Source organism: Kalmanozyma brasiliensis, assembly GCF_000497045.1.
Source record: "Kalmanozyma brasiliensis GHG001 unplaced genomic scaffold PSEUBRA_SCAF4, whole genome shotgun sequence".
Classification (NCBI taxonomy): domain Eukaryota; kingdom Fungi; phylum Basidiomycota; class Ustilaginomycetes; order Ustilaginales; genus Kalmanozyma; species Kalmanozyma brasiliensis.
The window spans coordinates 491,051-513,463 of NW_015961981.1; the positions used below are offsets into that span (position 1 = coordinate 491,051).

General features: G+C 58.4%; 7 protein-coding genes across 7 annotated transcripts; 3 read left to right on the plus strand and 4 right to left on the minus strand.

Annotated features, from left to right (window-relative positions):
• Window positions 1-180: 180 nt before the first annotated feature.
• Window positions 181-2,853, minus strand: PSEUBRA_004855 (Ubiquitin system component Cue; the record flags this gene model as incomplete). Its single annotated transcript, XM_016438359.1, has 1 exon — window positions 181-2,853. One exon carries the CDS (start codon window positions 2,851-2,853, stop codon window positions 181-183), a length of 2,673 nt encoding a protein of 890 aa, XP_016290810.1.
• A 2,377-nt stretch (window positions 2,854-5,230) lies between these two features.
• On the plus strand, window positions 5,231-6,727 carry PSEUBRA_004856 (Dual specificity phosphatase, catalytic domain protein; the record flags this gene model as incomplete). The annotated part of the gene is made up of 1 exon (XM_016438355.2): window positions 5,231-6,727. The coding sequence occupies one exon, from the start codon at window positions 5,231-5,233 to the stop codon at window positions 6,725-6,727; it is 1,497 nt and encodes a 498-aa protein (XP_016290811.2).
• An 863-nt stretch (window positions 6,728-7,590) lies between these two features.
• Window positions 7,591-9,297, plus strand: PSEUBRA_004857 (Catalase core domain protein; the record flags this gene model as incomplete). Its single annotated transcript, XM_016438349.1, has 1 exon — window positions 7,591-9,297. One exon carries the CDS (start codon window positions 7,591-7,593, stop codon window positions 9,295-9,297), a length of 1,707 nt encoding a protein of 568 aa, XP_016290812.1.
• A 140-nt stretch (window positions 9,298-9,437) lies between these two features.
• PSEUBRA_004858 (uncharacterized protein) lies at window positions 9,438-13,520 on the minus strand (the record flags this gene model as incomplete). The annotated part of the gene is made up of 1 exon (XM_059465391.1): window positions 9,438-13,520. One exon carries the CDS (start codon window positions 13,518-13,520, stop codon window positions 9,438-9,440), a length of 4,083 nt encoding a protein of 1,360 aa, XP_059321578.1.
• A 527-nt stretch (window positions 13,521-14,047) lies between these two features.
• On the minus strand, window positions 14,048-14,771 carry PSEUBRA_004859 (Tetratricopeptide repeat; the record flags this gene model as incomplete). The annotated part of the gene is made up of 3 exons (XM_016438363.1): window positions 14,048-14,145; window positions 14,220-14,514; window positions 14,589-14,771. The coding sequence occupies 3 exons, from the start codon at window positions 14,769-14,771 to the stop codon at window positions 14,048-14,050; spliced, it is 576 nt and encodes a 191-aa protein (XP_016290813.1).
• A 1,740-nt stretch (window positions 14,772-16,511) lies between these two features.
• PSEUBRA_004860 (Malic enzyme, N-terminal domain protein) lies at window positions 16,512-19,752 on the plus strand (the record flags this gene model as incomplete). The annotated part of the gene is made up of 2 exons (XM_059465392.1): window positions 16,512-16,692; window positions 18,116-19,752. 2 exons carry the CDS (start codon window positions 16,512-16,514, stop codon window positions 19,750-19,752), a joined length of 1,818 nt encoding a protein of 605 aa, XP_059320460.1.
• A 102-nt stretch (window positions 19,753-19,854) lies between these two features.
• Window positions 19,855-21,909, minus strand: PSEUBRA_004861 (uncharacterized protein; the record flags this gene model as incomplete). Its single annotated transcript, XM_059465393.1, has 1 exon — window positions 19,855-21,909. The coding sequence occupies one exon, from the start codon at window positions 21,907-21,909 to the stop codon at window positions 19,855-19,857; it is 2,055 nt and encodes a 684-aa protein (XP_059321579.1).
• Window positions 21,910-22,413: the final 504 nt, after the last annotated feature.

Sequence of the window (22,413 nt, forward strand, 5' to 3'; positions counted from 1 at the left end):
AGAAATGAGTTGGCATTCTTCGCATCGCAATGCGTCAGATCGTATCAAGTCAGATCTGCCAGGACCTCCGATCTGCAGTGAGACAGATCGGGGAGTGGTGTATGATTCGCAAACAGTAGTCACTGAGTGCAAAAGGGAGTGGTGTGATGGTTGTTCCCCAAAAGCGCTGCATACATGCGCTTACTGGCCCCAGTACTGGCGAGCGTAAGGGTAGTTGGAGTACGCGTTGCTCGTAGCCTGGTGACCGTAGGCGCCGTACTGCTGGTAGTACTGCTGTTGCTGTTGCTGCTGCTGCTGCTGCGCCTGCTGCTGCTGTTGCTGGCCCTGCTGCTGCTGACCCGCCTGCTGCGTCTGACCGCGGCCCACCTGGTTCGAGGCCGACGTCGACTGGCTCGAGCCCTTGGACGCATTGGGGTCGAACTGTCGGTAGCTATCCAGCGCATTGCCGGAAGAAGCACCCGACTTTTGTTGCGAGCTCATGTGGGGAGTTCCGTTGTTGCCAGTGGCTGCGTTGGTCGAACCAGCGTTCTGCGAAGGAGGAGCACCGCCGGCGCCACTGCCGAGGAACCCACCGAGACCGGGGATGGCGTTGCCGTACAGCTTCGAGTAGTCCGACACGCCGCCGAGACCGGGCATGCCGCCGCGGCCGAATCCCTGGTCGTACGACGAGAGGTTGCCCGAGCTCGGTGTCTGGCCGTAGTGGTTCTGCGCACCGTACGCGCTGGCATCCGACTGAGGACCCTGGTTGTACGGCGAGGCAACGCTGCCGGGAGTGCCGGGCTTCTGGGGCTGACCAGCGGGCTGGCCGTAGACGGGGTACTGTCCGTAACCAGCAGCGGGCTGACCGTAGTGTTGGAACTGGTTGGGCATGTAGTAGTGGGGGTAGTAGTAGGGCATGATGCCGGGGAACTGCTGCTGAGGAGCCTGCTGTTGGTGAAGACCGGGACCGGCTTGGTGACCCTGGTGCTGGTGGGGCTGCTGGCTCTGGTCCTGCTGCGAGGCCGACTGCTGCTGGCCCTGCTGCGAGGCCTGCGACTGCGACTTGTCGTCGGATCGCTGACCGAAAGCGTTGGAGCCTTGGTCGTAAGCGCCGTAGAACTGAGCAAGTCGCTGGGTGTCGAGACCACCGTACATGGACGAGTAGTCGTGGAGACCCTGCTGAGGCTGAGCCTGCGACTGACCCTGCGAGGTAGCCTGGCTCTGGCCGAGGGAGCTGTATCCGTTGTAGCCGTGGATCTGGTCCTGAGACTGCTGCTGCTGAGGAGCGGCCTGCTGTTGCTGTTGCTGTTGCTGCTGCTGAGGTTGGCCGGTGAAGCCGTACGAGCTGTCGTACGAGTCCGACTTGAAGCCGTTGTACTGGGCGGCAGAAGGCTGCTGCTGGCTGTACGAGTCGGTTTGGGGCTGGGCGACCTGGGCCTCTTGTCGGTGAGCCGCGGGCGAAGTAGCGGCAGCGGCTGGAGCAGCCTCGGCCTCGGTCTTGTGGGCAGGAGCCTCGGTGGCAGCCTCAGGCGCCTCGTCAGCGTCTCCGCCAAGGAAGTTGAGCGAGCCAAATTGGACGCCGAGCTTGTCGAACTGCGACGAGCCGCCAACCATGACAACGGGCGCATCCTGGCGGGCACGCTGCGACGATCGCTGGGCAGCACCACGAGGCGCAGCGGCTTTCGAAAGCCCAGGGGGAGCGACGGCAGCAGCATTGGCGTCGGCCGCAGCGGGGATGCTCTCTTCGGCAGGAGCAGCGTCGACGGGCGCAACGGCCTCTGCGGCGGCCTCAGCGGGTGCAGTCTCGGTAGGAAGCTGCGCTGCGACGGGGGCAGCGTCGGTGGAGGCCGGCTCGACCTCTGCGGCGGACTGAGCAGCAACGGGCTCAGTGGCGCTGATAGCGTCGGATACAGGAGCGATGGGCTCGGATTCCGATGATGGAGCTGCCGCGGCGACGGGAGCAGCAGCAGGCTTGGGGGTCTCGGTCTTGCGTGCGATCTGAGCCCAGCTCATACCGCCAGCCTTGGGCGTAGGCTTGGAGGGGGCAGGGACCTTGACGGCAGGTGTCGAGGTCTCGGTGGACGAAGGAAGAGCGGTGGTCGTGGTGGCCGCCTCTGTAGCCTGAGGCGCAACCGTCTCCTCAGCAGGAGCCGCAGCCGCAGGCGCAGCTGGTTGCGAAGGTGCGACGACAGGTTCGGTGATCTCCTGGGCGATGGCTGGAGCAGGAGCAAGGGGAGCAGCAGCGGCGGCAGCGGGCTGCGACTTGTTGTTGGCCCTGCCGAGAGCGGCAGCCCAGCTGGTTCCGGACGTGGGGGTGGCGATAGGAGCGAAAGCCTGAGCGGTGGTAGCCTCGGTGGTCTGGGTCTCGGGGGTCTTGAGTTCGTGTCCGTTGGCCTGAGGAGCAATACCGCCGCCCCGACCACCGACGCCACGGAAGCCGCCACGACCGCCTCGAGCACCTCGCACGGAAGCGCCACCGCGGCCGCGACCAGCACCAGCAGCAACACCTACATGGTTGCCTCGGGCAGCGTGAGGTGTAGCTGAGGGAGCAGCGGCAGAAGAGGTGTGAGGAGCGGGAGCGACGTGGTGGGAGCCGGACTCCTTCTTGACCTGCTTCTTTGACTTGACTGACGAGAACTGTTCGACCTGTCCTTCGGAGATGCGCACAACGGCGTTCTCGACGTCACCCAGAGAGTCCTGGAGAGCAAAGAGGAGGTCTTCGTCGGTCCAAGTGGGGAAGAGCTCTCGAATCATGCCGAGCTGATCCGAGTATTTGGCACGAAGCGCTCGTACCTCTTCGGTGTCGTCTTGTGCTTGTTGAGAACGGCCCTTTGGGCGAGGGAAGGACCCTCTGCGCGCAGCTGCGGTTGACATTGTTGTATGTGATATATGTGTGTGCGTGTATGTATGGAGCTGGAAGGACCAGGGAAAGTCCTAAAGGGCAGCGGTGCCTCGATGAAAGGGGCAAAGGTGGCGGGGTTGCACGGCGATCGTGTTGCAAGAAGCAACCAAAGACGATCGAGATGGAAAGATGCAAGCTTTTGACGGAGAGCCAGACGAAAGGAGAGGATCGAGACGAGAAGACGACGGGACCGCGAGAAAGAAGATGGATGAGGAAAGTGAAAGCACGGAAGGTCAGATGAAGGATCAATCAACACTTTGAGTCAAGGCACACTCTGTCTGTCACACTGACTGACCGAGAAGGAAGCGCGGTCGAAAAGAAGACTCACCCACGTTGGAAGAGCAGTGCTCACTCTGGCCCGTCTGACGCTCTCTCTCTGACTTGTCCAAGGCGCAATTTCGCCCACACACACGGCCGATTTGCACATTTTCCCCTTTGTTCTGCAGCCATTCCCTTTGTCGCCGAGCGTACTGCTGCTTCATCTTGAATCCATCTTCACTGCCGAACCATTGACCAACCTTCTTCTCATACTCGTGAGCTCGCCAAAACATGAGCTGGATTCAACGGAAGCCAGGCAGAAGAGGAGTGAGGAAGACGGCAGGGAGCCCAGTCAAGCAACTCTGTCCAAAGAGAGGGTCCGAGCTTTGTTCCATTTCTTCTTGCGCAGACTCTGATATTCCATTCAATAGACCTGCTAGGCCACTCGAATGTGATCGAATTAGAGAAAGTTTGTATTGCCTCTTGTTTCAAAAGGCGGCGATTTCAAAGTCCTAGTAGACCCTTAACAATGGCTTTCTATTCTCAACTTAAGAGCTGGTGCTAGACGACTTCCAAGTCAATGCTTCCCCTAAGATTGAAGATGGACCGTGAAGACGGCTGAAAGGGCACTCGACTGCGCCCTGGTCGGCTGACCGTGCCGCAAGCCTCGCTGACAGTCAGTTACTAAGCAGCTGTCAGTCTCTAAGCCCCAGAGCTGCTCGTGTTATCAGACATGCGGCCAAGAGCCAACTGCTGAGGTCGAGGCCTTTGGCTGCTCATCGCAGTTCCAGCGTGCTGCAACGATGTGGCGAGAATTTGCAAAGCGCTGAGGGCGTCGATGCAGCGAATGCTGCCGCAAAGGTTCGACCTAGGTAGCCACCCTCTTCCGCAACCATTGCTGGCGACCTCGCGGCTGCTGGCAGGACCGACATGAAGAGGGCTAGGTCCTTGAGTACGCTTAGGCATGGCGTTCGAAGCGTCCATGTGCATGGCACATGCCGTGATCACACAAGGTCAAAGCGATGCTTGACCTCGTGGATTCACCTCCAAGGCGGTTCTGAAATATGGACCGAGAGAGCCCCGATGACCATATAGAAAGAATGAGTTTTGAGTTCTGGTGGGGCCGACCTCGGAATGCCGATGTTGGTCTGACTTACTGTTAAGCCCTTTAGCGCACTCCGGCGCAGACTGTACTGCCGCACAGACATGTGATGCTGCCGTCAGTGCTGGCACTGTGAAGCGCATCTTGACCTGCAGAGCCGTGATGAAGTCTCATCTCTGACAATGAAGCCAACGTCGGATTTCAGCAGCCTCCGAAAGCTTGGCTCGCTGTCCTGATTCGGTTCACTCTCCAGACAGACAAAAAGGAAGAATTCGCCGTGACTGCAGCGCAGCAGCGCTACGAAATTTCGATTTCAACACAGCCTCGAGGCCAGACCAGGCCAGGCCAGCCCCAAAACCCCGCGAAATCGTCAAAACGAACCGCGGAGACAAGGCGACAACGCTGCCGAATCAGCTGTTCAGATACCTCTTCCACCTCACCATCACCACACCGCCCTGGTGGAGTCGATCGATCGCTAAGCCGAACTTGCCCTTTCTCATTGGATCGTCAGCCTATGCTGCCGCGGAGGACCCTGCAGCATCCGTAGAAGCTCGTCCTCGCTCTCATCTGGCTGGTCCAGTTGTAACTCCAGCTTCACACGTCCACGACCTAGATCACCATCACCACCACCACCAGCAGCAACTGCCTTCACCCTCCCCTGAGCTCTCGATTCCGGACACAGCATTGTCGTCGAGTAGATTCGCGCTTATCTCATCGCTTCGTAGCATTCATCCGCCCCTTAACAGCAAGCGAGACTCCATCTGCAGTCTAGTTTGGCGATCGCCAGTGTGCTGATTAGCATCGATCTCTGGCCACCTCTTGCTACAGTGCTAATGAGCAAAAGGCGTCTTTCCGACATTGTCACCATTGCCTTTCACTCTAACAAGCACCGCCACCTCTCTCGAAGAGGGTCTTGCCGGTCCTTTGCCACGCTTGCATCTTTTCCTCAAGTTGACGTCGACGACGGCGTCCGTCCGGACGTCGCAATCATGGCGGCAGGCGCGGCTGGACCACCAGTCGACGACTTGATCAGTAGAACTGTCTCCATCGATCCATTCTGGCCGTCCAGCACTGGATCCCAATATAACGACTCCACCAACTCTCCTTCTGCATATCTTTCCGTCGCACTTCCCTCCCCGTCAGCAGGCTCGACTCTGTCCCAGACACTCGCATCAGCATCCTCTCACTGGGATCAGCTGATCAGCGACACCTGCAAGCCGTCTCAAGCGGAAGCCATCTTTTTCCTGCGCTCTGACGCCGACTCTCTGCCAATCGCTTCCACATTGAATGCAGCTTCAGCAAGGAATGATGAACACGCTGGATCATCTTCGCATACCAACGTCGACTCGCCGCACACCACCGCAATGATCTTCAGCTCTCCGCCTCAAATCAAGGACGGTCGAGAAGCTGCTTCTGCGCGCCCGGCTCGTTCGGGCAGACCGACCCTGACTCGACTCAATACATCTGAGATGCTGCGTTCGCAAACCACCAATGCTACGCAGCCCGCTCCAATTCGACCCAGTCCGAATCGCAGATCTCCCACCGCCTTGAAACTTCAGTTGGATACTTCGGTCCCACGCAGGTCCGCCACGCTCAGCAGCTATTCTCATGCCATCAAGTCGGATCATACGAGCAGACTGCAGCCTCCGCTTTCCTCGAATTCGTCATCGAGTCCGGTCCGTGTGATGGCTGGGAGCAGCACCGCAAATCCTTCAGAATGCGCCACATCCGCCGCATCGGGCGTCACAGCTAACGCCGAGTCATACGCGCCCTTCAAGTTCGAAGTCTCGACTATCCTACCAGACTTCCTCTACCTCGGACCAGATATTCAAGCCGAGCGAAATGTCGCGCAGCTACAGTCCATGGGCATTCGTCGGATCCTCAACGTAGCGTGCGAGTGCGAAGAAGCCGGTTCGTTGGGGCTTAAAGATCGCTTCGAGCGCTACCTCAAGATTCCCATGATGGACAACGTCGAGGCGAAAGGCGTGCAGAACAGCATCGAGCAAGCATGCACGTTCCTCGACGATGCACGTTTGCGATGCGAGCCGGTCTACGTCCACTGCAAGGCGGGCAAATCGCGCTCCGTCACCATCGTCATTGCGTACCTGATCCATGCACTCGGTTGGACGCTGAAGCGGTCCTACTCGCACGTCACGGAAAGGCGAGCGGCCATCTGCCCGAACATCGGCTTTGTGGCCGAGTTGATGCGATTTGAAGAGATCAAGCTCGGGATCGCCCGATCGACCGGCATCCACGGCGACTCCGACGACAGTATCCCGACGTCAGATTCGACGCTTCCGACCTGGACTTCTAGCAAGAGCAGCGAGCTGAATGGTGTTGATGCAGCGGCGTCGATGTCTACGCCCGTGCTTACGCGGCAGGAACCTCGCAGGGATCGTGACAGCAGCGTCAGTTCCAAACCCGGAGTCACGCTTTCGCAGTCGTCGCCCGACCTTCCCTCTTTGACGTTCGGCAGCACGTCGTGAGCAGCAGCATTTGCTCTCGCCAGCAGAGCCTCACCAATGCACAGCGTCAGCTGTGCTACATCGCATACAGCCAATCCGGTCAGACACCGCTTCCCTTGCGGAAGGGTGACTTTCTCTCACAATGATCATGGACATTTCTCCCAACTTCTCATTTCCCGATGTCACCACTGTTTTCTACTCAACCCACTCACGGAGCCGGCGCTCTGTTGTAATTCTACCATGCAGCCTTATTCAAAAAACAAGTCAAATTGCAGCTGCACTTCATTGTGCAGATTTGAAATCAAAGGCCTTGCGATTCGCTCGCTCGCCATCTCCGGGGAGAAAGGCTGCTGCGCACCGTGGGCCGAAACACCGTTAGCGAGTTCGCGCGCGCTGAAGCGCGGAGAAACATGATGTCATGCCACCGCCATGTCGGGACGGCATCAGACGGCGAACGGATGTCGCGGAGCCGTGACTTGCCGGTCGCCGTCTCGAACGTTGCCACGCGGGCCGATCGTGAAGAAGGTGATGCCATGCAAGCGCGCGGTCTGACCCTGACTCACTCCGATGCGTGACCCTGCAGAAAATCTTAGAAAGATGTGTCATCTTTTTTTCCACGGTACGCAAGGGTCTAGCGAGCGAGCGCACGTCAGGTTGTGCCGCAATCGAGGGTTTGCCGGCGTCTGGGTCAGTCAGCAATGGCCGAACAGGCGGCCATCACGAGTGACGACGACGCTGCTTCGCCTGCTCACACAGCTGCCTGTCCTGCCTGCGCTAAGCCCGCTGCGTGCTGCCTCCTGGAGGGCCGACCGTACTTAAACGAGGCTTGCGCCGTCTCACGCCTCCCTGTTCGCCACCACCACGAACCCATTATCGCCATCAACATGACGTCTACACCCTCCGGTCTTCGCGTCCGCTCGTTCGAGGAAGACTCCTCCGACACGCCTGGCGTTTACTCGACGTCGAACGGTGTTCCCGTTCCTCACGCCTACGAGGCCCAGCGTGTCGGCCGAGAAGGCCCTCTGCTGCTGCAGGACTTTCACCTCATCGACCTCATCTCTCACTTCGACCGGGAGCGCATCCCTGAGCGTGTCGTCCATGCCAAGGGTGGTGGTGCCCACGGTGTCTACCGCACCACGCACCCTATCCCCGACCTTTGCTTGAACTCGCTGTTTGCCGAGCAGACTGAATGCCCCATCACGGCTCGCTTTTCGACCGTCGGTGGCGAGTCCGGATCGCCCGACTGTGCTCGTGATCCTCGCGGATTCAGCATCAAGTTCCGTACACAGGATGGCAACATGGATTGGGTGTACAACAACACTCCGATCTTCTTCCTTCGTGATCCTGCCAAGTTCCCGCACTTCATCCACACACAGAAGCGCGATCCTCAGAATCACCTGACGCATAGCGACAACTCGATCCACTTCTGGGACTACATGAGTGCCAACCCGGAGAGCGTGCATCAGTTCCTGTACCTCATGGGCCCGCGCGGCATTCCCAAGAGCTGGCGGCACATGCAGGGCTACTCGGGCCACACGTTCAAGTTTGTCAACAAGCAAGGCAAGTGGAAGTACGTGCAGATCCACGTGCTGTCGCAACAGGGAACGGAGAATCTGACGAACGACGAGGCGGCGCAGCAATCGCCCGACGCGCACCAGAAGGACCTCTTCGAGGCAATCGAGCGAGGCGAGTTCCCGAAGTGGGACGTCAAGTATCAGATCATGGACCCTGCCGATGCGCCCACGTCAGGCGTCAACGTCAACGACCTCACCAAGGTGTGGCCTCGTGACAAGTTCCCACTCCACCCGCTCGGTGAGATCGAACTCAACCGCAATGTGGCCAACTACTTTGCCGAGATCGAGCAGATTGCGTTCAACCCGGCGCACCTCATCCCCGGACTGGAGCCGTCCAACGACCCCGTCTTGCAGTCGAGACTCTTCTCGTACCCGGACACACATCGTCACCGCATCGGGGTGAACTACCAACAGCTGCCCGTCAACCAGGCGCACCCCTCTCACATCCCCACCAACTTCCAACGCGATGGACCCATGGCGTTCTACAACGGAGGCCCCAAGCCGAACTACATCTCCTCGCTGGCCCCGCCGGAGTTCCGCCCGCGCCAGGTGGACACGGACGCCATCCACGGCGACTACGAGGGCAACGCGCTCGCCTTCCTCTCCGGTGTGCAGGAGGAGGACTTTGTCCAACCCCGCGCTATGTGGACCAAGGTCTTCTCCCAGCAGGACCGGGAGGAGACGATCAAGACTATCAGCGGTCACATGTCGACCTGCCCCGACAAGGAGGTGCTCAAGCGCGCCATCAGCGTTTGGCACCAAGTCGACGCCGAGCTGGCCGAGAAGATCGCCGAGCCGCTCGGACTGAAGGGCAAGTACAAGACGGATCTGCGCGGCGAAGTGTTTAACGGATCGCACAACTTTTTGGGTCGCAACATGGGCGAGGAGGCGGGCGTGCCTAACACATGGAGCCGAGCTGATGGAAAGCATAAGACCAAGGAACCCGTGTACGGGATCAGTTCGAACGCTCATGCGCTGCCCAATGGTAAGAGCCAGAGCAATGGTACCGCTCATTGATCGCGACATCTCAGCAGCACACTCTCATCGTTGTCAATCAAAGCGATCAGGAGATCCACTTTTAAGATCGAGCCAAACGAATGAGATCAACCTCTCAGCCCGAACCGATGTGAGAAACGAACGAGTGTATGTCTATGAGTCTATGGATGCGAAATGACGGTTGAAACGGTCCCCTTTCTGGGCGGGGCGCGTTTGATGTAGGGCAGTGGGGAGGCGGTACCGGACGATCTTTTGGGTAGGGGCGAGGCGAGTTCTGCCGGTGTGAGAATGCTTGATTCGGTGGTAGAGCGCGAAATGGAGGGTTGGCGGGATTTGGGTAGGAGCATCTCGCGATATGGGCCCCGGGTGGAGCGGGACGGTGAAGGTGCGTCCAGCGTCTCCGTTGCGAGAGATGGAGAGCGACGCGGCTCGAGACGTTCCTTGGACGGCGTCGAGAGCGGAGAGGAGCCCCGGGCGCTGCGTTGCCCGCGGGGCTCAGACAGATCGATGTTGCGCAACAGATGTTCCTGCGCTTCAGCTTGCACTTTGGCCAGCTGGGTGGTGGTCAGGTGGCTGTATTCGAACTGTTCCGGGTTCACATGTGGAGTGCGACGCTGAATCGGATCAGCTCGTGACGGCGAAGGAGGGACCAACCTCCACGGCCGTTCCGAGTGATTACCGCCAGTCGGCTTGATGTGAACCCGGAAACCGAGCTCGAGCAGCGTGCCTGCCTGAACGTGCGGTGCCATCTTGGGCTCTTGAAGTGAGAAGCTGATCTCGAAACCGGGCATTGGCATGTCGGCGCTGTGAGCTGGCGTGACCGACTCGCGATGAGCTCCGTTCTGCGAGCTTCTTGGGCTCGAAGGGGGATGAGACCCTAAGCTACGAGTGTATGGGGACAGATAGACACCAGGTCGCGCTTGAGATGCCGGCAAATTGCGAGATGGCGAACGCTCGGTAGCAGCAATCTCGTCGAGCGAGTGCGAGTTGGCACGGCTGGAAGATCGATGCTGATCGCGCGTTGATGGACGTGACGAGAGTCTAGGTGTCGCCCTCTCGACTGTATGGTTTCCGATCGCTCCAGCAGACGACTGGATGTCAAAAAGGTCTGGTACGGGCGATCGCAGCCTTGAGCCAGCAGTTGTGTCAATCCTGGTCGCGTTCGCCTCGGCCGAGATGGCAGGCTGGCTCGTGTTGGGAGTCCAAGCTTCGGAGGCAACGGTGAATGGAGAAGTTGTCGTCGCGCTGGTGTCTGGACCTCGCGAGGTGCCGGGAGAGCTTCGAGTGCTCTGCAGCCTCAACGGCTTGAGTGATCCGGCGCCGACGCTTGTCGAAAGCGAATCCGCTGAGAGGTTGCGGTGATTTGCAGCGATGGGTCGGGGCTCCTGTTCCGATGTCGCGTTCGTCCTTGACGTCGACCACTTCTGAGGTTGACTCACAGCGGATACCTTGACTGGACGACCGTTCTTGATCGATGCTATGTGATCCTCAAGCACCATCGCACGAGGAGGCAGACGGACTGGCTCCCGCTCGACAGTGTTGGTGCTGTCAGAAGGGAACAGGTCGGGTTGGTTGTGGTGCGCCGACTTCTTCGGCTCATGCGGCTTACCCTGACGATGCAACGGTCTGGTTGACTGGCCATCAGTGTCACTTGTCTGTTCTGGCCGGAATCGGCGCAACGGTCGAATGAGACCTTTCGGTTCTTGTTGTTCGTCCGAATTATATGATCCTCGAGGCAGCTTGCCTGGTAGTGGCCGAGCCTGGCGATGCGGAGTGGGGTGTATGGCAAGGTCGGACAAGCGTCTGAGCACCATGCGCTTGCCGACTGTCACCGAAGCAGTCTCTGCGTCCTCGTCAGACCCGACCTCGTCCCAGTCTCTGATTGCCTGTCCGACACGTTGCCTTTGAGGACTTGGAGCTTGAGCTGCACTTCCCTCCGGTCCAGTCCCGAGGCTCTTTGCCCACAAGCCTAGCATATCGTTGAAGTTGCTCGAGCGCTCGGTCGTAGCCTCGCGAGGAGAACGCACCGTCGCATATTCGGGTGAGATGACTTCATTAGCATTCGCATGGCGAGCTCTGCGCTGATGGAGCAATTCGAGACTTTGACGATGTTGTCGCTTAACAGTCTCTGACTTCAAGCCCGGTATTTTGAGGCGACCGGGAATATGTCTGGCCCGCTGTCCGGCGACGGTGTTTGATCGTTCACGTTGCGAGTATGATCTGCCGATCTTTGAGCCGTGCGGCCTCGAAGGAGGGCGAGACGAGCGTCCATCGACCCGATTGTCGCGATCTTGTTTGGCATCCACTGCGGTAGTGACAGGCAAGTCGAGTGGTTGTGCGAGTCCGGAAGATCGTCTCGGCTGTACTTCAGGTGTGGAAAGAACGGCGTCTTTGAGATGCACGTAAGTTTGGTCGTGGACTGCGGATGAGGGCGAGGTGGGCAAGATCACTGGAGGCGTATCAGACCGTTCGTTCAAGTCTGCGGATTCCGACGTGATGCCGTATGCCACGGAGAGGTTGTCAAGATGATCATGATCTCCGCCTGGTAGAGTTGCTGCCCCTGCGTCCTCCTCGGCGAAGGTGGAAGTGGATTGAATCCAACTCGCGGTTCGATCTAGCCGAGAGTTGTGCGGTATGGTGCGCTCAAGACCGGCTTCGGGCTTCGCGATCTCATCGATCAGATCGTAGAGAACGGCATCTTCTGTCAGGAATGGTAACCCGGAAGCCGTATCACGACGCAGCTCTCCGGAGTCTGGAAGCGGCCAGTCGAGCTGAGCTCTGGCAGAATTGCTGGTACCGCTGACGCCGAGGGCGACCTCGGCTCCATCTTCCAGATCATGAGATTGGGACTCCTCAGAGACAGCCTCTGGGCCTATTTCGGCTTCCTGGTCGTGTGATGAAGGTTGAATGCGATCCATATCGCCGGACGCAGCCATCCCCATGAACCCTGACGCTTCGCCTTCCTCCCTCGATTCATTCTCGCGGGTCTGTTCTGGATCGATGTCGTGCTCGTCTCCCACTTCCTCAGGCAGTCTTTGAATGCTTGCGGAGCTCGTGTCTCCAGCGAATGCTGCACTTGACGAGGTCGGCAAACTTTCCTCCAAAGGCTTGTCTGCCAGGACCAAGGTGTCGGTCCATGCCTTGAGAACACTGTCGATGGGCCCGTCAATTCCGTGAGCAGCACCGAGAGGCGTTGGAGTGCGAGCAGGTGGTGTCGAGGGTGGAAGATGTATTGGAGAGGTGCTGCCCCGCAGAGGCATAGTAGCGCTCGGCAACGAGGAAGAAGATGGATCGTCTGGTGACGGAATACGTTTATCGATGACCGTGTTGCCCTGCTGGTGCAAGTCGAGCCCTGCCTGTTGCACTGCAAAGGTTTGGACGTCGGGCGAAACAGAAGGTGCAGTTGCGTCGGAGAACGCAGATTCGGGAGCCAGCGTCGGTCTACTCTCTGCACCTATTGAAGCCACGTCATAGTCCCTCTCTTGCAATGGCGGTGCTTTCGAGGCAATTTGGGCCCTTCCAGTCCCGAAGTAGCCAGACCAATCGGATGTCAATGACGTCGGCGAAGCCCGAGGCCCGCCTAGTGGAAGCTGGACAACACCGTCTATTGCCTTCTCGGCTGTCACTCGAGGGAGGGTACTAGACGCCAAGAAGGGACCGGGCTTGGGTACATGTGGCTGCGATATCGCGCGCTGGCGTTCAGGAATGAAAGGCTGCGAAGGCGTCTCTGGAGCTGATGTGGACCCCAACGATCGCTTCGCATTCGGCTCGAATCGACGGTGGTCTACTGAGCCAGCCGCGGGAAGCACATCGGACGATACTCTTGCCCTGATCGGCACTGGGCTCGGACCCTTGTCCGCGATCCATGGGCGTACGATTCCTCGATCTGGTTGTGATGGGCCCTGTGAGGTCCGTGCTAGATCGTGGGATGCCGATTCGGCTATATCGGTGAGAGAGGAAAAGAATTGGGCGGCTTTTGCCGCCTTGCCACCTTCGCTGAAGGCGCTTCGCGGAAAGGTTATACTCTTTGCCGATGTTGGAGAGCTGAGAAAGGGGGAGCCTTGGAGTCTGTTGAGGACTACGTTGGAAGTTTGTCGGGATGTTGGTGACAATGCCGTCGGTATGGGGATGATATGCGAAGACTGCGCCAAGGTCATGCGTGGCACCCTGGAGTTGGTGCCCACAAAGAAGTTTGCCGACGTCTGCGGCAGCTTTCGAGCTGCATTGGGTCGATCGTTGTCCATTAGAGTGGTATCGACATCAACCGCATCGATGGTTACTTATATGCTACGTCTGACGAAGGTTCGACGGCTGGCGGTGGACGGACCTCGATGCATGCCTGCGATGCTGATGATGGTGAAGGCAGAAGGGAAGAAGCTTATGAGGAGAGCAGAAGGACGGGCGGGTCCAAGCCATGTGGCGAGGTGGTGAGTTGGCATGCCGGCTTGCACTTGCCAACTCGGCCTTCGCGATTTTGGTGAAAGCCAGCCGTCAGAATGCAACACGAAGCACAAAGCTGCACAACGGATGTGACCTTGCAAAAAGGAGCGATGTGACAGTGTGGGAGTTAGTTCGAAGGTGCATGAAGAGGCTGCCACCAGTTGGCGGGAACACGCCTGCAATTTCGAGGCGGCGTGCATGCACCTGCAGCTCTAAAGCTCGGGAAATATTCGAGCGCCTGCGCGGCAGACAATCGAGGTGATGCGAAGAGCCCAAAGCGCTGGAAGGAAGGATCGCGCTTCGCAGCTTGACACTAGATGACGAGACGAAGTTATGTTGAAGGTTGGGTCGCTTTGTCCAATTGGCGCTCCTTCTCCTCATCCTCGAAGGCCTGCACCAGGCGTTCGCCTAATTTGCGAATGACAGGGTCTGAGGAAATGAAAGTGCGGATCGTGTGTCAGTCGAAGCAGGACGTTGTCGCTTGAAGCCAAGTCGCAACTTACCTTGTGGTCGCAAATCGAGAGCTACGTCGATGTCTCTTGCTGCCAATTGGTTCTTGCCGAGCTCGAGGTGGGCCTCTGCTCGGCGGTAGAGCGCCTTGAGGTTATTGGGTGCTAGCTCCAACGCCTTTGAAGAGGCGTAGACGGCCTTGGACCACTTTTGCTGCTTCAGGTAGCAAGCAGCCATGTTGTTATAGACAGCACTTGCGGTGCCAGCGGCGCGTTCGTTCTGCGCGTCTGATGAGCGAGCGCCGTACAAAGTTGCGAACGAGTTGATCCCCGCACAATGGAGCAGGGACTGTTTGTTGAAACGCAAGAGAGCGGTCAGCCTGAACGCTCGTCTGGGAAGGCTTCATCCACGCTAGAACTCACATGATGCCACTTCCCAAGAGCCTCGGTCAACTCCCCTTGCTCGTATGCCTTATTGCCAAGCGACTTGAGCTCTTCGGCTTTGAGAAGCTGGTCGTCCGTCGTCATGCCTGTCCTCGAGGATGGGGCAGCGGAGCTGTCCGATCCAATATCGCCTGTCCCAGCTGTCTGTGTCTCGTTGCTCATCGTTGCGGCTTTTGCACAGCGATGAGGGAAGGACAGAAGGGTTGTCTGACCTAAGTCAACGCCATCAGCACAGAGGAGGCTGTCCAACCAAGAAGATTGACAGGTTCGCGTGGAGAACACCGTCCGAGATCCGTGAATATCCGCGCATCGCCGATTGGAGCTCAATTCACAGAGTATCGTGGCGATACCCGCATCGACGTGATGGTGTCCACCACCTTCAGCACCCTTCGCCTCGAGGCCACTCCATCGTCCAGTCCTTGAAACCAGGATCGGGTAGTTCAGAGCTGGCCCATGCACCTTTGCATCCGTCCTTGTGAAAGAGGGCGAATGCGACTTGCTGACCCTGCCTTTGGTCACTAGCTCAGCGGTGGGTCAGTACAGATGTGTCGATCGTGAGAGGCTTTCCTTGAAGTTGCAGCATTGTCTTGTAGTGACTGAGACGTCGACTCGGGCGTCAGTGCTAGCACCATTCACCATCCCGAGGGCAGGCTCGATCGAGGTGCGGGAAGTGAGCATGGATACTGCGGAGCTCCAAAGTGACTCGATTCACATTGATCTAGCCGAGATTAGATCAAAGACGGAGTAGGGTTCCTCCTGGACAAGAAGAATGGTGATTACCTTTCACGTACCAATCCGTCTTGTTGCCGCCGCCGCCATCATCATCATCTGTCTCGCCAGTGCATGGCTTGTGCCACGCGCGAATGTCGATGACAAGCTGCATGCGACCCTATGCAGACGCAGGTCCACCCCTGTTCTGGTGGAATGGCGCTGCAGCGGCACTTACCCCGCATTTGTCTCCTGCAAGCGAAGGAGGCATGCTGTCAACGATCTTCTCGAGTGGCACCAAGAAGGTCGATCCCGTTTTCTTTCACATCTGCTACTCGGCAATCTTCCCGTCTCATCAGTTGACAACATGACCTTCGGGCACCCCGAGCTCTCGCTTATCGCTGTACGATGATCGTTCCCTCGCTACGAGTTGTGCGAATATGCTGAAAGCAGTCGGCATTTTCCCGCTTCATTCCGAAGAATGGGACAAAGCAGTGTCGTGTGAACGAGCCACGCATCTATACCGGCTGCGATTGATGATCATTCTCAAGCCAAAGTGGCGTGAGACAATCTACTAAGAGAGAAGCGGTACCCTGAGATGGACTCTCTGCGTCCTCGCTCGGTCAAGGGTCACTTCCGAGCGGGCTGCATCCGATCCACAACTCGATGCAGTTGAGCGGAAGGCTAAGGTAGCCCTTTGTATCGTCCGCTTTGACAGCTGTGCCCTTAGCCCTTGCAGACGAGTCACAGATCATCAAGAAGAAATGCTGCGCTGAGTGTGATTCAGTCATGTGTGGCTTTTTCCTTCGGAGCGTCCCGGGTCTCTGTGTTCGGGAGGGCCGTGTACAATTGAATTTTTATCAATAAATAAAAAATAAAGAAACTGATACGAGAAGGTGTTGGGCGACTCCGCACAGACGTCCCTTCTCTTCCCAAGGACCCTGAAGAGGCACACCCTGTGACCATGGTCACGCTCCCGGCTCGACAAGATCAACACTTATAAGAACAGCCCACCTCGAGCTTGCTGCTGCTTTCCTTCTCTAATCATCCTCTTCTCTCGTAGCTTGCGTCGCATCGCTGCTTTCCCAGCATCTTCTTCGCTCGCCTTGTTTGTTCTAGCTTCGACTTTCCGTATCGACCGCCCAACTAGCTCAGCTTGGAGACAAACTCTTCACCATCACCACCTCACGCAAAATGGCACCCTCTGTCTCGGACGTTCGCTCTGGCAGCGCTCCCGTCGTCAACAGCAAGAACATGCAGGTGACCCCCGATGACAAGACCACCGAGGATCCTCGCGACTCGAGCATCCACCGTGCCGTCCGCTCGCACACCTACGGTGGTGCTGCCAACCTTCGCGATGTCTTTACAAATCAAGGTAAGTAGTTGGCGCGTCGTTTCGAGTCCTGGTGGTCTTGGGTTTTGGGTCTTGTTCTTTCCGTCTTGTTGGGTTGCCGTGGACGATCTCGGAGCACATAGAAGGGCAGTGGGTCGTTCCTTCCTTGAACACCAGGTGACCGGTCCGGTCTCCCGCCAGCTCATCGGGTTTAGAGCTGGGTCGTGCGTTATTGGTGATCAAGAAGCTGTTTCTGGAAACGTCACACGGTCATTTCATGACGCCTCGCCGGACCTGTCCGGCGGGCAAGAACGGAATGCGCGAATGCGGAGAGTTGCTGCAGGGTCAGGCGAGGTGATTGGTTGTCGGTCACCTGTCCAATGTCCGCCGCAAGCTGATCTGCAGCTCATCATGCAAGAGCGGCAAAGAGAAATTTCGTGGTCGGCGAAATTTTGGTGGTTCGGAAGGTGTGGGGATGATCCTGTCTCAGTTCGCCGGTCATTTCGTGGTTAGCTTCTGTCGGTTGGGCCCGGCGTCAGTGATACGCCCATTCTCGTGTTGTCAGCGTGGGCAGCGTCATTTGGCGCTGCTTACTGCTTACTTCGACGGGAGGATCGGATCAGCCTGCCTATCTGGCTGGCTGATTGCCGCTTTGACAAAGGAGCTGCAGGTCTCGCTCTGTGGGAGATCCCTGGCCCCTCCGGCCCCACGGCTCGAGAATGACACGGTGTGACCGCCTCTTACTTCGGCACAACTCCGCTTTCTCGGCATTGGGCCGCAAGATCATCCTTGGGCAAGCGTGGGAAGATGCCGATAAGAGTCGGAAGCTTGTTCTTTGACTGCCAGTCATTCTTCGCAAGAATGCGGAGAGCCCCGAACTTTTGGATTGCAGAGGCGCTGGTTGGTTGGCTCGCGTTAAGCCCCAATTTTCCGTCCTTTTTTAATCCAAAAAAAGGCCTCGGTGGGGCAGCCGCACGCGACTCTTCCCGACGTCCCACACAGTCGAGTCAGAATTTCAGCTTCCGACACGGCTTTTTTCCGTTGCGGGAGGGCGCCTAAGGCTTTCTCTGGCACGCTGCCGTCGGTTGTTTCAGAAGACGTGAAAGACCCGGCTCCATTCTTCTTGGATTGGCCCGGCTACATGTCATCTGGTCTGCCGCTTCCTTTCTTCCCTTCCTCCTACATCCTTCATACCCCCATCACATCATGCTTCGCTCATCGAGTCGGTCTGTCACGAGCAGCCTTCGCTGCGCTGCGACAGAATGGTCTCCGGCAACGACATCCACGCAAGCCGTTGCTGGGCCATCTGTTGTTCGTCTTGCGTCTCCTGCTTCGTTTCATTCTGGCCCACGACGACGTTCATCCTCGCGCAGAGCCCCGACAGCCTCTTTCTCGACGTCATCATCCGCGCAATCGAGTACTCTCGCTGACCACCGCATCATCTCCGATCCCTTCCCCAACCAAGACACGGGCTTTTCCTATGAGAAGCGCGACCAGCTCGGTCTCCGCGGCCTCCTGCCCCCTGCCAAGCAGAGCCTCAACACGCAAGTCCTTCGCGTGCTCCACCAACTTCGCAGCAAATCGCTTCCCCTCGAGAAGCACGTCATGCTCGCTTCGCTGCGTCAGACCAACACGCGTCTCTACTACGCCACCATCCTCGCCAACAAGGAGGAGATCCTTCCTTTGATTTACACGCCTACGGTCGGCGAGGCCTGTCAGAAGTTTTCGCACATCTACCGTCGACCTGAGGGCCTGAGCATTTCGCTCGAGGACAAGGGCAAGGTGGCTAGCATTGTGGAGAACTGGCCTGTTCCCGCGGGCTCGCCGCGTATCGCGGTCATCACCGATGGCTCGCGCATTCTCGGCCTCGGCGATCTGGGTTGGAACGGTCAAGGCATTTCAATCGGCAAGCTCTCCCTCTATGTCGCAGGTGCGGGCATTCATCCCCGCGCTACACTGCCCATCGTCGTCGACCTCGGCACGAACAACAAGAAGAACCTCGAAGACCCGCTCTACCTCGGTCTGCGCCGAACCCGCGCGACCACCGAGGAATACATCGAGTTCATGGACGAAGTGATGGAAGCGCTGCACAGCCGTTATCCGAACCTCATCATCCAGTACGAGGACTTTACGTCCGAGAATGCGTTCCGCTTCCTCGAGCGGTACCAGGACAAGTATCCGATGTTCAACGACGATATTCAGGGTACGGGGTCGGTGATCCTTGCTGGGTTCACGAATGCTGCGCGCATTGCGAGCAAGGAGAGTGGACGACCGCTGCACGACCACCGCATTCTCATGGCTGGTGCGGGCTCCGCGGCTGTCGGAGTGGGCAAGCAGCTCATGTCGTTCTTCACCCGCCAAGGTTTGTCGGAAGACGAAGCCCGAGAACGCATCTACATCACCGACTCCAAAGGTCTCGTTACGCGCGATCGAGGGGACAAGCTGGCCGAGCACAAAATTTTCTTCGCTCGCCAAGACAACGAGGGTCGTCAGATCAAAGACCTCGCTGAAACCATCGACTATGTCAAACCCACCGCCATCCTGGGTCTCTCGACGATCAAGGGCACCTTTGACGAAACGGTCATTCGAAAGATGGCGACGCTCAACAAGCGACCCATCATCTTCCCGCTGTCGAACCCGACGGACAACTCGGAGTGCACCTTTGAGGAGGCTGTCCGCTATACGGAGGGTCGGGTGCTGTTCGCTGCGGGATCGCCGTTCCCGGAGATCGAGGCGGGTGCGAGCCCCACGGGCGAGAGGATGATTCCTGGTCAGGGGAACAACTTCCTCGTCTTTCCGGGGATTGGGCTGTGCGCTGCGCTCTGCAAGGCTGCACGCGTGACGAACGAGATGATCACCGAATCGGCGCTCGCGCTGAGCGACGCGCTGAATGACGAGGAGCGGAAGGAGGGCAGGCTCTACCCGAACACGGAGAGGATTAGGGAGATCTCAAGGGACATCGCTGTGAGGTGCATCCAGATGGCCAACAAGCAGGGTGTCACGAGGGATGGGGGCAAGACGGCTGCGATGGACGAGGAGGAGCTGAGGGACTGGGTGCACGGTGAGATGTGGGTGCCCAGGTACGATGCTGACGAGGCGTAGATTCAGAGAGATCTCACACGGTTCAGCGAAGAGGTCATTTGTCATGTCATCGATGTCGCTGTGTGAAGCGTGTGATTGAGATGTGACTCCAAGTGATGAGATTCAGAATGCCAATCCGACCTCGTCCCTCATCCGCCTGCCGCGGCCACTGACACTTCCAGCATACACCGACATGATCTCCACCTGCATGTGTTCCAGCTCCTCCTCCTCCCTAGCGCGCGCCTCGTCCTCCTCGACAATCCTACCGAACTCACCCAGACCGTTCCTGCCGACCGTCTCGCGGAGGACACTCGTGACGTTCGAAGGCGGGGTGAGCGGGTGCGAGAAGACCTTACTGCTTCTCCTGGCTGGCAACAGGGGCAGGTTATGATCCTCGAGTGGTGGTCGTACGCTATCGAGCGATTGCCTTGGCGGGGCGGTAGGGCGGACGCTGCACGGGTAGGTATCGACTTGGAAGGCGCCAGATGGCAAACGTGAGGTGTCGAGCGAGGCGCGTGTGGGTCGTCGGAGCAGCTCGGCTTGGAAAGCGTTGGGGTTGTTACGATGCTCCACGAGGTCGAGCGAGCTACGTGCATGTTTGTCGCGACGACGCGAGGCGAGAGAGGTCATCGACTTGGAAGTCAGTGGTGCCTCGCGAGGCGCCGTCGACGGTAGAGGCGGAGGTGCAGATCCCTTGAGAAGGTCCGCCTGGAACGCCGCAGGGTTGTTGTGGTGCACATTGACGTCGAGGGACCTGCGTGCAGGCCCGTCGCGACGTTCACCGAGGGTCGAGAAAGATCGACGAGACTTGAGCGACTTGGATCTCGGGAGAGGTTCGACTATCGCCGGCGCCGGCTTAGGCGCGGCCGCGCGGCGCTTGAGCAGGTCCGCTTGGAACTTGGCCGGCGAGTTGGGGTGTACCTCGATTGAGCTGCGCGCGTGGCGATCACGACGGCGGCGGGCGAGCTTCGAGAAGGACGCCTTCTTTGTGATGGATCCGGCTTGTGGGACAGCTTCGCTCGTCGCCTTTTGCGGCACAGACGCAGCCACAGGGAGGACTTTCGGCTCGTTGTAGTGAGCGACGAGGTTGTTGTCCGTGCGGGAGCGGGAAAACCGAGCAAAGTTTGGCAGATGGAATCTGTCCATGAATCCATAATGGTCGGGCTTGTCTTTGCCCTTCGCGACATCATCCTTCTGCTTCCTGTCCTTGTTGCGGTGCAGTGAGACAAGCCACGTTCTCCTTTCCTTGCTAGGTTTTGCATCGGTCGTGTTGGCGCCAGTGCTCGCCGGCACCTCCTTCGTTGGTTCTACCGGTGTTGCAGTAGGCTGAGGCTGCGGCGTCTCTGTCCGTACGGCTTCAGCAACGGGCTGCGAAGTGCTCGCCTCCGCCTCCTTGGGTTGCAGCTTCGCAGCCTCCTCTCCTGTCACCTCGTTCCACGGCTCCAGGGGCGCCTCGCATCCCATTTCGCAGCAGATACACGGGCAGACGCCCTTCTTGTTTTTCCCATCGATGCCCTTGGGGTCTGGAAACCTTGTCACCTGCGTCAGTGTCGTCAAGATCTCCCCCTTGATCGTTCCGGTTGGGTCGTAATTCGCCGTCAGCTTCTCTGACAGCATCGCAATCAGCTCCTCCTCGTGCTTCTTCAGCAGCTCTGTCGCATCGAAGTCCTTTGCTACTTGCTCCGTCACATGAGATCCGGCTGGACGCCTGACAACGTTCGATGCACGCAGGACGGCGGTGGGCGGGAGAATGGTGTCGATCACCACGCGGTCTGCGGTGACTCTAACGGCGGTCTGAATCTCCGAGGTGGGCACAAAGTTGACCAGCGTCGGTTGCTCTATGACCAGCGCCTTTCCGTGACGTGCCGAGTGGATCACTTCGTACTGCGAGTCGATCGAGGTGGGCGGAGAGGTCGAGTTGGACGCGGAGGCCGAGTCCACCGTGTCGAGCGCATCGCTAAAGGTGTCGTTGGCCGTTCGATAGGAGGATGCGTTCGAGGTGGTTCGCGAGACGGGATTCTGGCGCTTGGACGAGGGGTTGCGGGAGAGTGGCCGGGGTGGTTCGAGGTACTGCACCTGCATGGTGAGTGGTGATGCCTTGGACGAAGGCAGCGCAATTGGCGGGAGGAAATGGTGACGAGAGGTCCAGGCGGGAAGCGGATGGATATCGCCGTTCATAGGTATGCTATGCCGCAGCTCGCTCCTCGATTTCGTCGATGTGATGGTGGTGATCAGGAAACAGCGTCAGCGTGACAATGGAAGAGGGAGATTTGGACGTTCGAGTGGAGGCTTCACGTCTCTGAACACCTCGGTGGCCCAGACTCCTCTCCTCCGTTCTTCCCAAGCGAGCACCCTCAAAGCCTATCCTGAGACCCTGACAACTCTCTCGTCATCCCTTCTTGCTTTGTGCAACGGAATTCTATCGCGAGCATCCACCTCGCCCTCTCCGAAGAGACCAAACGTGCAGAGGCGCTGACCCACCTGGGATGGCTATTTTTCGACGTTCGTCGGCACGTTGGCAACGGAAATGCATCGAAACTCCGCTCAAGCATGGCATGACAGGGCGGCGGATGGCGTCTGACAGCTGCAGCACCGACTTCCCTGGACCGGCGTTGAGGCGAGCTTCCAATTTTGAAAATAAGCGGCTAAGCAAGATGACGTCTTGAGACCCCGGACCCTGTC